The sequence below is a fragment of the Homalodisca vitripennis genome, unplaced genomic scaffold (assembly GCF_021130785.1).
Source record: "Homalodisca vitripennis isolate AUS2020 unplaced genomic scaffold, UT_GWSS_2.1 ScUCBcl_1460;HRSCAF=5126, whole genome shotgun sequence".
Classification (NCBI taxonomy): Eukaryota; Metazoa; Arthropoda; class Insecta; order Hemiptera; family Cicadellidae; genus Homalodisca; species Homalodisca vitripennis.
Window position 1 is genome coordinate 1 of NW_025777590.1, and position 12993 is coordinate 12993.

The window sequence follows — 12993 nt, forward strand, 5'->3', positions numbered from 1 at the left end:
TTTTCCAAATAAAAATTGTGGAAAATTTTGGAACATGTTGTTTTTAGGCTTTCACTTGTACAACTTTTTTTAAATGCTAGTTGTAAAAAACATTTATTGATTTTTTTAACGTTCACCCTTAAATGGAAATTTCAACATTTATTCTTATCGATTTATATTTTTTAGTTTTTAAAAATTCAATATATCAACAATTAATTAAAAAACATTGACATTTTTAATTAACATTATGAATCTTATTCCATAATTTTAATGTAATCATGATAATAATGCTTATATTCAATTATGGATAATTAATTTTTACATCCGATTAGATAATAATTATTTTTTTAATTGACAATTATTGGATATCTACAATTATGTATTCTAAATTACCTTTCAGTTTAACTATCTTACTATTGGTTATTCTTATTATATGGGGATTCTTGGGAACGAAAGAGCTGATGCCCTGGCCCAACCAGGGATCAGCAACAATTATGACGGGCCCTCAACCGTTCTGCGGTGTTCCAAAGGTGTGAATCCTCTAGGGTTGTCTCGAAATGGATTCGCGCGGAGCATGGGAGAAGGTGGAGGTTGCATCCGGGTTTGAGAGTGAGTAGAATGGTATTACAGTCACCTTCTTCCAAGGTGGCTTCGGACCTTCTCTCATTAAATAGATCAATGTCTTCTAAGGTCATTGGTCTCCATTACAGGGCATGGTCACCTGAGGAAGCATCTACACAGAGTTGGCATCCTTCAGGAGGATCCGCTCTGTGGAAGGTGTAATGAGCAGGAGACTGCTGAGCACCTGCTCTTTGATTGCTCTGCAATAACAAGAGAGCGGTATGCCATCATTTGGTTAGCATGGACAGGGGTGTGTGAATTTTCCCAGGAGGACCTGATAGGTTGTTTTCGGCGGTTTGTTGAACTGCTGAAGTTGTAGACTGGTAGGCCTCCATGGTGTTTCCGGGGTGCGCAAAAAGCCCTTGAGGCTTAAGTGTATGGCAGTACGCCGCCCCAACGGGTAAAAAAAAATAAATAAAAAAAACCCTTGTAAATGTGAAATAATAATTCCAGAGACTATTTTTACAGTAAAGGCCAGAATAGTATATGGGATCCTTGGTTTTTGTTTATTAACGAACAGATTAAACTAACATATGTTCTATTGTTTCAGGTATACCGGCCTCCGCTCCGGCTGCCCCAGAACATTAACAAGAAAAGAAGGTGAATCAAAATAAAGAAACAATATACTATTCTTTAATATTTGTTAATAGCTTATTTTTTTAATTAATTGCTAGACATAATAACATGATCTGTTAAAACTGGACATTAAACCTACTAAACAGTGATTTATCTACAGATTGTTACACAGTATTTAAAAAGTTGTTTAAGCTTTTGGAAACTGCATATTCTTATATTTCAACACGGTTTTGCTCAAACGTTCGCAAATACACTAATTATACTACGATCATAAACGACCAATGGTTAGGAGTCTTTCTTTCGGAATATTTGCAACAACTCGTGAGCTACTTGTTTATCGCAGTCGCATGGCCTATAGATTTTTAGCAATACGATTTTAAGTATTTTAATAGACGATTAATCGGTGTCTTCGACAACCGAATCTCCATATTTTACTCGATTAATCGTCTATTATTTATCATTTCTGTTCTAGATTCATTTTAATTACCCGACTTCACGGGACTATATATCTCTTATTCAGTTCCGGTATTATTTATAGTTATATTGACTATCACCTACACTGAATGGAAGATGACATTTACATTATTATTATTGCATTGATACGTATTAGTGCCGGGTACATACAATCGGCAGATTAATGAAACGGGACTGAAAATTAAAATTACACATATTTTTATTTTAGGAATAAAAATTTAGTATTATGTATTGGATTAATGTTGTAAAGAATGCTAATGCTGGTTTACTGAATGCTATTCTGTTGCTTCTTAACCCAACAACTCAGAGGTCAGCGACAATTAAACGTGGTTGTATTACCCTGTTATCGCGGTTATCCGGAAAGTTTATAGAACGTGTCGGAGTAACAGTTACTGAACCTCCAAATAACGGAGCGAGAAGGTGGTCAAAGTTATACGACTTATTACGAGATTCAGCGTTGGTTTTTCATTTACCCTTGAAGAAGTAGACCTATTAATCGTTAGTTCTGGTTTTATTATTATTGTTGAATTATTATAACTTATTTAAAATTAAAAAAAGAAACTATTTATAGGACTTGCATAATAATTTAACAACTAGATATAATTATTGAATTATAGCTTACATATAGTCGTATCTTGTAAATAACTGTAGTTATTTGAATAACCAAATAGTAAGATGTTAACTGAAAGTGATTTAAATACATAATTTTAGAATCCATAATTAATTAAAAAATAATTATTCTAATCAAATAAAAATTAATTTATCATAATGAATTAAGCATTATTTATCATAATTAATTAAATAATTCAATTTTTTAATTAATTATTATATATTGAATTTTTAAACTGTAGAGATCGTCTTTGTTATGTACGGTAGTTTTTGGCGAACGGTTTTTTATCATTTAGGACATAAACATAGTATTTTATATCTACAGTAGTGCATATACCAAATTTCAGCAATCGAAGTTATTGTGAAGTAAGTAAATTATCAACTAATGTACTATTTTTGAAAGGCGTGTACATTTCGATGCAGTAAAAAATACAGAGTTTAAAGGGGTAAAGAATCGATAAAAGGTAAAGGTCTCGTGTTTGAACGATAAAATAATGAGTGGAAGGGGGAAGTTCTGTGGCGGGAGCTTGAACAGACGTAAATCCAAAGTTAATTGTTTTGTTCCCACAAACAATACTAAGATCCATACGATAAAGCGAGAGCAAAGTGAAATTATAGGAATTGTACACTGTTTTACTATATTTATTAAAAGGTCTAACGTAAAACGAGGACTTTTTATCCGCTGTATAATCCTTGACACGGTAGTGCCCTTTGAAGTAAAAATGCACTTCCATTTGCTTATAAACGTTTTTGGTACAGTCAAACACAAAGGAGACTTTGACAGGTGGTGTATGTTTTGTTACTGAAGAAAGTGTTTTTTATGGCGAGGAGAGGTTATGTTGTGACGTTGCGTACGATAGAGCAGAACCGGTCTTATTGGAAACTTATCATCGTACGATACCCAGACCGAAAGTAAGAAAATTAACAATATGACTAGTATCCTTTGTTTTGAAGTTTGTTTTTGGCGATGGAAGGATAGTGAAGGAAACAGGATTTTCCGGACATTTGTCATCGTAAAAAAACAATACGTTTCGAGATCTGCAATCTGATCACTTCTTCAAGTAAATAACTAACCTAACACATAATTACAAACTAGCATAAAATAAATAAATCATACCAGAGCATTGTGGACACGCGTAAACAGGAATCACAACCACAATGTTGTATGTCAACTTCAAAATAAATTCTAAAACATGCACTTAATACAAATCTAAAAAATAACAATAATTATTAAAACGGAACTACAGAATATAGTATGACTAGTATAAGTTCATACGGAAACCGTTTGTAATGAAAACTTACAAACGTGGAGCATTCACAAGTGAGGTATATGAAATAAAAGAAAACTCGTAAATTTACTGCTTTTTAAGAATGACCAAATTAAACGAAACACACATCGTCTTGTCCAACGACAAGGTTGATAAGTCTTCTTCTAGTAAGATTAAAACTGAAGAGAAAAAGAAGACAAGGGTTGAAAACTAATAATTTAAGGTTCGTGTTTTTTACGTTCAGTTAAGCCTTGCCAGTTCGAAGGCCGGTTCTACGCCGAGGGCGACTCCTGGAAATCCTGACTCTTGTACATCGTGCTCATGTCAGCGGGGGAACGTGCAATGCCAGCAGCTGGAGTCTTGTAATCAGGGGGAAAGGTAGGTTTAAAAAACTGGAGGATTACGGTTGGTAATACAAGGGTTAACATAAAAGAATTGTACCGTTTTACTGGCACATGAGGGAGTTAGCTTTGAAATTTAAACTTTTGTGAATGGTTCAAAAAAGGAAAACGAAAATCTTCTGAAATAAATAAAGTTCAAACTAAAATAAAACTTCTTCTTAAAAATAATTACTGGATTTAAAATGAAAATAAAAACTTCTTGATAACTTTTAAATTCAAAACTTGTAATATATTCGTCACTCCAAAAATGTACAAAGTAGTTCTTACAGCTTGCCTTTTATTCAATTTTCAAAATTCAATACTTTCACACTCTAATCTGATCTGGCAATTCTTCACTTTAATTTATCTTCAAATTTCAATTTTGTTTTGTTACTAATTTTCTTTACTTTACTTTAAATATTGCTTCTTTTAAGTGTTAGAATTTAAATATTGCTGAAAGCATCTGTAACAGCCACAAAACTCTTTTAGTATTTTTACATAAAATTTTATAGACATGTGCTCACTGCACCAACAAGTTTTTATATTGCACAGATCAAAAGGACAAGTTCCTAAATTCCCATTAAATTTAATTTTTACAATATTTCTTTCCCCAAAATTATTCAACAAAATTAAGAATGAATATTGACTGGACTCCAGTTAAAAGTTTTCACTTACCCGCAGGTTCGATGACGATTAGCAAAAATAAATCTAAGCACTTTCAAAAGACTATACTCGTTACTACTACTTCTGATCAACTGAGACGGGAGGTACGGCACCGTCTACCTCACCTCACCTCTCAATTTCGTTATCACTCCCATCTGCGATGCGCGCCTCACTGATAGTAGCCTCTTTTGTACTGTCCAGTCCTTATCATTCTTCTGGGCCTACTCCTTCCACCGGTAATCCAGTTACCCCAGAATTACAATGTAATACAATCGGTACAGAATGGTGCGGTTTCGAACATGGTTTAAAGAAAACCCGAATTACTTTCAGTTAATGTTGTTTAATCATCAAAGTTGTCGTCTCAAATAGGTTTTTTACATAATTAATACATTTAAATATGTGCGCCCTTAGGCCGCTCTACGAATGTCCAAACGATACTCAACTTCTTTCCAAACATCCGTTTAACATGTCTTCGGTTATGATTGTCATTGCTTCATTACATCCTGTGTTTTAAGTGGTTCAGGTCACGAATGTTTTTGTGAATAAACAACGCTTTTGATATACTCCCACACAAAGGTGTCAGGTCTGGACTCCTTGCCGGCCTATCCATCGATCTCCAAATCTTTCGTTCAAAGCGTCCGTGGCCAATGCACAGAAGTGTGTGGGGGAGCACCATCTTGTTGGAAATGAAGTTGATGAATGTTTTCGAGTACACCTAGCAGAGGAAAGCAATAATTGGTTAAAATGTCAAGATACACATTTACATTTTTTTCAGCATAGAAGAAAGGCCCTATTAAGCGATTTTTCATCACACAACCACCAAACATTAACTTTAGGCGAATCACGTGGTTTCCCAACATTTACGTGTGGCTTTTCAGAGCCCCATATTCATGAATTGTGTCTGTTAACACATCCATTTATATGGAAGTAGCTTCGCCTGTAAAAGTTATATAATCTAAATATGATTTGTTTTCACTTATTCTGTCTAACATTACAACAGTGAAATTGTAACGGTTTACACCATCATTGGGTTTCAATTCCTGCAGTATTTGGATTTTATATGCGTGTAATTTGAGCGTTTATGTAAAACTGTTGTTTTTGGAATACCTAGTTCAACCATTCCGTCTGGTACACCTGGTCTCCTGGTTGATTCCCTTTTCTTAACTGACCCGGCTTCTTCTTCGAATTGTTTAAACCAACGTATTATGTTTTTTTGTGTGGTGAATCTCTTCCAAATTCACGGCTTTTAAATCAGCCAACAATAAAAACACACTTTGCTTTTATCTTTATCTGAAAACATAGCAACCCACAAAACTCACAATACATGAACTGATTTTGAGGTGTTAGAACAGCTTATAAGCAAACTTTTGGATTTGAGGCTTTTAGAGATACCAATATAACATCTACAAATTTCTCTAGTATCTTCCTACGAATTACTGAAACTGCACGATTCTTTTATGATAACCCTGCATATTGCAAAATAAACAGAAATGTTCAGATGAAATAATCATTCAATTCGTCCTCCGTCTTTAGTTGTGTAGTATTTTTAAGTATATTAGCTTAATATTTTTTCAATTTTAAAGGTTTCATATTTTTATGATTATGTCCCAAGGAAAGCAAAAGAGGAAGCTACACCAATATCCTAAAAGCTTTGTAAACTGAAGCGAGATCTACAACGTTGACTTACGTTGGCTATAGCCATCCAAAGAACCCCTATAGCCTATAGGGTTCTTTTTTAATAATTAAAATGCTAAATGTTAATGGTACGAACTTGCGGTAGCAAATAATCAAGTCTGGAACCACCTGGTGTGAAAGAAATGCCAGCATTATAGATCAAAGTCAGATTAAGATTCTCGTAGATTAGTGTCTCGATCAATATTTAATTAATGACACCCACATATAAAGAGAATTGATCAGTTACTGTAAAAGTGTTTTAATGATTATTAAAACGGTAATTTTTTACAGTGTAGTACAATGTAGTAGAATTTGTCCAGTCTGCCATTGAATTTACAAGAGTTATGTTATATTTTGTGTTGTAAATATTGTCGTTATTTATAGCTCACTAGGTAAACTTACTTTCGATCGTCCCGCGTCGAAATTTCCCCATATTTTTAGTGTGAAATATCCAATATACACAGACAAACATAAAATGGTCAAAGGTTACAAATATATACAATTTACTACCTCGCGTGTCAAAACTTCCATATGTTTATTTCTTGATAAAGTTTATGCTTAATTTAAAAATATACAACACGATAAGAACAGTTTCTGAAAACAAAATTTTTTAAAGCGATTGAAGTGCCACCTTCTACATACAATGGAGCGTTGTGATATAATGATCTATGCATTATTTCACAGTGCAATTGACCGTAAGAAAGTCTGAGGACGGCTTTGAGGGATTGTCGTTAGAAAAACATTGTGAATGTTCCAGATGGCTGTTCAGGTGTAGTATGTATTGAGAAACAGTGTGCCACCCAGCATTATACCCCCCTTTGCCATAGTTTTATGTAATGTGGTCGTTACGAATTTACATTTATGTGTTTCCAGGAGACGAGTGTGCTAGATTAGTCTGTATTGAGAAAACAATGTGCCACCCAGCATTAACATCCCACTGGGCCAAAGTTTATGTAATGTGGTCGTTACGAATTTTACATTTATGTGTTCCAGGAGACGAGTGTGCTGGAGTAGTCTGTATTGAGAAACAATGTGCCACCTAGCATTATATCCCACTGGGCCATAGTTTATGTAATGTGGTCGTTACGAATTTACATTTATGTGTTCCAGGAGACGAGTGTGCTGGAGTAGTCTGTATTGAGAAAACAATGTGCCACCTAGCATTATATCCCACTGGGCCATAGTTTATGTAATGTTGTCGTTACGAAATTTACATTTATGTGTTCCAGGAGACGAGTGTGCTGGGAGTAGTCCTGTATTGAGAAACAATGTGCCACCCAGCATTACACCCCCCTGGGCCATAGTTTATGTAATGTGGTCGTTACGAATTTACATTTATGTGTTCCAGGAGACGAGTGTGCTAGATTAGTCTGTATTGAGAAACAATGTGCCACCCAGCATTACATCCCCCTGGGCCATAGTTTATGTAATGTTGTCGTTGCGAATTTACATTTATGTGTTTCAGGAGACGAGTGTGTGCTGGAGTAGTCTGTATTGAGAGAAACAATGTGCCACCCAGCATTATATCCCTTTGGGAGAATGCTGTCCCGTTTGTGCTGGTCAGTTGTAAACTATAGTCGTCTTTTTATTAACTTTGTTTTTAAGATTTGGACTAAATTTGGAAGTGTTCTATTTTTACAGTAGTTTCTTGCTTGATAGCTATTCATTGTATGGTTGTGTGTACGTTTGACCTACTTGATTACTTGACCCGAACGTACATTAGTCTTATTTATTGTTTTGTAATGTGTCAGGTAATTGAATAATTACAATTGGTTTATCTTTTTTTTTCTTAATCTTATATTTTGGATCGTAATTATTTTTGCCAATTTATTATGTATTGTTGATTACGTATTAACCAATTTTAACGATAAAGTACATGAAATAGTATTAATTCCTTTTTTATATGATGTATAATGTAATTTAAATATATCTCAAATGACTGTTGAAAACTCATTACAAAAATGTGTACGTGAATTTCAAATTTTTTTACATTATATTATTCATTTGTATATTAATATTCACATTACAAAAACAGAAAGTGTGTAATGTCCAAAGCTATTACTCAAATTCATAAAATAATGAAGCAACTGTGGTTTAATTAAGAAGTACACTACACTTTTAGTTTATGGTGCTTAATGTATTTAGAGGTGGAATATAATAATTACACTATTTTTCAGATAACTTAGACGTACCACCCGAGTTATCAGTGAGTATTCTCAAACGTTTTGTGTACAGTTACTCAATTATTGCTATTCATATATTTTAGATTTTGTTTCATAATATAATAGGTTTTAATAACGCAACCGATTTGTTTCTCCTATCCTGTATTATCTGGTATCTGTCCCTGTAGCAGTTTCCTATCATTTAAATAGAAGTTATCCCTACTGGAACCCTACACGACTATCAGTGTATAACAGGCAATCATTAATCACTTATCTCGTTCCTCAAGACTCGGTATCAATAACAAGTTATTTTTACTTTATTTTTATTTTTATATTATTGTAAAACATAGAAATTATAAAATTTCAGTAGAATAAATTTTAATCTTTTAAAAGCAAAAATTGTGTTTAATGTAAAAGTTTAAAAGTATTTTGTGAGTGTTTTCCTTGAAATCTTAATTTAACTGTAATAAAATTTTAATTTGAAATTTAACTGTGCTCTGCTTGATATTTTACTGAAAACATAATAAACCCGTAAATAACGGTTAAATTTGTAAAATAAATAAACTAAAATTAATATTTTCTTTAAAGAATAAAACTTCAAAAAAATTGACACTAACCTCAAATATAAAACAAACATTTCTGTTTATAATATGCGGTGATTTCACTAAATACTTTGAAATCAATATTAAAACTTCTTCAAATAAAATACGGTTTAACACAAGATATGGTTATTCAACATGATTTTTGTTTAGTTTCCCGTGTTAGGTCAAGAAGTGCAGCATTTGAAATTACAAATGCACAATTGTTATGTATAATATGTAATTATATGTATAATACATAATTCTCAACTTATTCTGTAGAAATATATATGGCCTCCAAAATATATAATTAATAATACTCCACAAATTACATTCTTAAATTCAAAATGTAATTTGTACAAGACTCAATTCAATAAAACAAATCGAAGTAAATTACATTTTGACATAAAAAGGGTAAAATTTCGAATAGTGGCCTTCACAAATTTTAAAAGCAATGTTCCAAACAAAGTTTTTTGTGAAAAAGTTACCGGTGGTAGTCCACGATCTAGTGGCACTCCAACTATACTGAATGGCGAGCTATATTAGCCGTTTTGAAAAAACAGGCCCCCCCTCTTCTAAGTCAATCACTCAGCAGTAACATTTGATGGAGATCTGATTGATGGGAACTGAATTAGATATGTGCTATCCATGGAATTCTATGATACTGGCGATGATACTTGGTGATACTTCAGCTTCAAACCTAATGCATGTGCCAGCAGCTTACATTACAATCTAAACAATTTCGTTATCGTTTAGAATTTTAATATTCTAAAATTAATAAATTTTAACATATTTGAATAAGAATAAATGTATAATGTACCAGTCTAAACAGTTGGTTCTTAAACATGTACAAATAAGTAATACGAATATGTAACTATACACTACTGAGAAGATAAATTCACAGGAAAAACATAATCAAAGTAATAATAATAGGGTGAAAACTACTAAAAATTAAGTATTATAATGGTGAAAGACTTTCATGCCTTTTTAGAACTAGTAAGCTTGAACTAGTGAACTTGATAGGATACTACAATATGTTTAACCTTTGTTGTATTTTTAATGATAGTGATGTTTCTACTACGATCAAGTGAAACCCTGTCTTAGGCACTGTAATTTCAAGCTTTTCTATGATGGCATTTATATGGTACTCATCTTTCATAGGAATTTGATAGTCAAATTTAACTAATATTGATGATAATGGCAAGAGCCACCACTTGGCAAGTGGTGGCTGTAAGGGTGAGTAGTTTTCAGACTTTCTATTAAAGACTCTCTAAGTTGTAATGTTTTATATAAACCCTTAACAATTGTGCTGAAAAAGGTAAGTCTCATAGCAATAAATGGCTTTTTCAGAGAATATATTTGCTATTATAATGTTATTTTATGGAAAATATTTAATATTTTTTTATTTACTAGTAATGTATTCACACGAGCTATAGCTTGCTATAGAATAACAGAAATTAATGCTAGTTCATTGTAAATATTTATTAAGACACTGTTGGAAGAGGCTGTTAAAAAGAAAAATCAATAAGTATATAAAAATAGTAAAGACCTTTCGATGTTTTATTACTTGTAGAACTGAAATATTCATGACAGTTTTAATATCACAATGTATCTATATTTTCAGTCTAGGCCTGGTGGATACGCTCAGGAAGGTACAGTAGCGGAGGCACTCCCTGTTCCTGGGCCAAGGGTGAGATAATAGTGTCTAACTATAACATACATGTGGAAAATAAACAAAATTTCTTTAGAAAAAGTTGTAGATTAAAAAATGCAACTAGTTTCAAATATGTATTGAAATTTGTCACACTAATTATAGACGAGACAGTTTCTTTCTCTTATTTACAATTAACGTCTCTAAATTACGTAAGGCTTTTTTGTTCCTAAAGAAAGATACAATGTTTTCAATTCATACTGTTAAGATAAAAACAACGGAATTTGCATCGATTTATGCAAAAATTAATTAATTTAAATAAAAACCTTATTTTCATTGTGTTGTCTTGTGACGTTTAAAGTGTACAGTTGTCACAATGTTAGTACGTTAGATGGAATTATTTTTAGAAAATTATAAATTAATAAAACGGCTGACGCCAAAATTGTTATTGTTTCCAAGTATAAAATACAATGATATTTTAAAAATACAATTTAAGTTTCAAACGAGAATGAATTTACAACAACATCAAATAAAAGAAATGACTCTTCTTTTTCTGTTACTTTGCGTTGTTTCACTGAGAAATTCTGTCACAAATTACGTTGGAAAGTTGTGAGAAACAACGCGAAAAATTATAAAATGTTTTACAAGTCGTGATTATGAAATAATTCCTAGAAACATTATTACAATACTTTCGGTAAATTCTAATTAATTGTACGAAAATTGGTTTCTTTTTAAAGTAATATAGGTAAGAATGGATAAGAGAGGAAATTAAAAATAATATTGCAGATTCTAGAGGGTTTTAACCATGTTCAAAGCTTAATTTAGAAAACAATTTTATTAAGGAGTAAACACGCTTGTCAGTTAGAATTTACCATAAAAGTGGTATTTTATCTGTCCAAGGGAGACACAGGTTCGCCGGGAGACAGAGGACAACCAGGGGACATCGGCCCTCCAGGAAGCCCCGGCAATCCTGGGATACCGGGCAATCCCGGGCCTCCAGGACCCGTACCTGACGTAAGTAATCATCTTTGAAGATGCATCGACTGAAATATCCTTAAGACCTTTCTTACTTAATTATGCTGGAATTAGTTGTTTTTGAAGCATCGTTTTATAATAAGTTTGAAATAGTTTTGAGAACGCTTCTTGTATGAACTAATACATATTTTTGAGGCCAGATTTATTGATGTCTTTATAACTTCAAGCTCAAAATTTTTGGTACACGGTGAATAAAATTTTGGTATGATTGAACTAGTTTGCTTTGCATAATTGTGATGGAAAGTGTGAACCTTAAAAATGTATAAGCAAACTTAAGGAAATGTTGAAATATTTTTTCACATAGAAATTTACATATAAAACATATATTCTGATGTGTTAGCTAGACTTGGTTATATAAAACAATAAACGTAATTTTTTTAGACAATAAAACAATTTCTATATTTAATTCCGTTTATTAAATATTCTACTAAATATGTATCAACATTCGGTAAATTAATATTTTATTCAATTTTTTTTTATAATTTAAATAAAAATTTTAAATATAATAACTTAATTATGCATTTGTGCTACATCTCCTACAGCATTTCATATTCACAGAATATGGAAACTCTCTGAACAGGTGTCTTCATACTACAACCAGTTGGCATTAGTGAATTCAGGCAATGACAAGGGACCTAGTGACGCGGAGCCATACATGGGTTATCCTGACGCATTTCACTACCTTCAGGCCCAAGTAGGACCAGCAGGGCCCAGAGGCATGCCGGGTAAGAAAGTGCACATCATAATTACTCTTACTAAGTCACTCATTACGCACAGGGGCTTTCCTGAAGCATTTCAGGACCTTCAGATCCAAGTGAGGAAAGCGAAACCCAGAGGTCAACAATAAGATAATTCATACATAAATAACGTGTGTTTAAATATTTTTCCCACTGATGGCTTTAAAAAATAGTCAAATCGTCTTCATATTTCCTGTCATATTCTGACTTCAACAAGGATTCAAAGAACCTTTACTTATAGTTATTGTTGCAATTACCGTTATAATCTGTAATTTTCTCTGATGAGTCACAACTAATTACCAAAATCACTCGTTGATAAATGTGTAAATTAAGGCAATTTCCCTTTATTTTTTAAAAGGATTTCAATTAAGGTTTTATGGTGGTGCAGTTATTGCCATAATTGTTTTCTCTTTAAGATGTGAGTTATTTAAAATTAGATTAGAATTAGTATATTTTGTTTTTAACGAGTACTTGTAAATCGATTTAAAAATTCGTACGCTCGCTAAGCTAATACATATAAAAATCAGCAAATGTTAATTGTTTACGTAAACCTTTAAAAATCCTAATGCCTCAGTCTAAGGGTATG

The 12993-nt window shown here is 32.5% G+C and overlaps 1 protein-coding gene across 1 annotated transcript in view; it reads left to right on the top strand.

Annotated features, from left to right (window-relative positions):
- Positions 1–3771: 3771 nt before the first annotated feature.
- Positions 3772–12993, top strand: part of LOC124371466 (fibril-forming collagen alpha chain-like) — a gene marked incomplete at both ends in the record, with an annotated part of 81324 nt that continues 72102 nt past the window's right edge. The window contains 5 exon segments of the mRNA XM_046829798.1: positions 3772–3905; positions 7710–7803; positions 10609–10674; positions 11536–11649; positions 12251–12395. Coding sequence (XP_046685754.1) covers positions 3772–3905; positions 7710–7803; positions 10609–10674; positions 11536–11649; positions 12251–12395 — 553 coding nt within the window.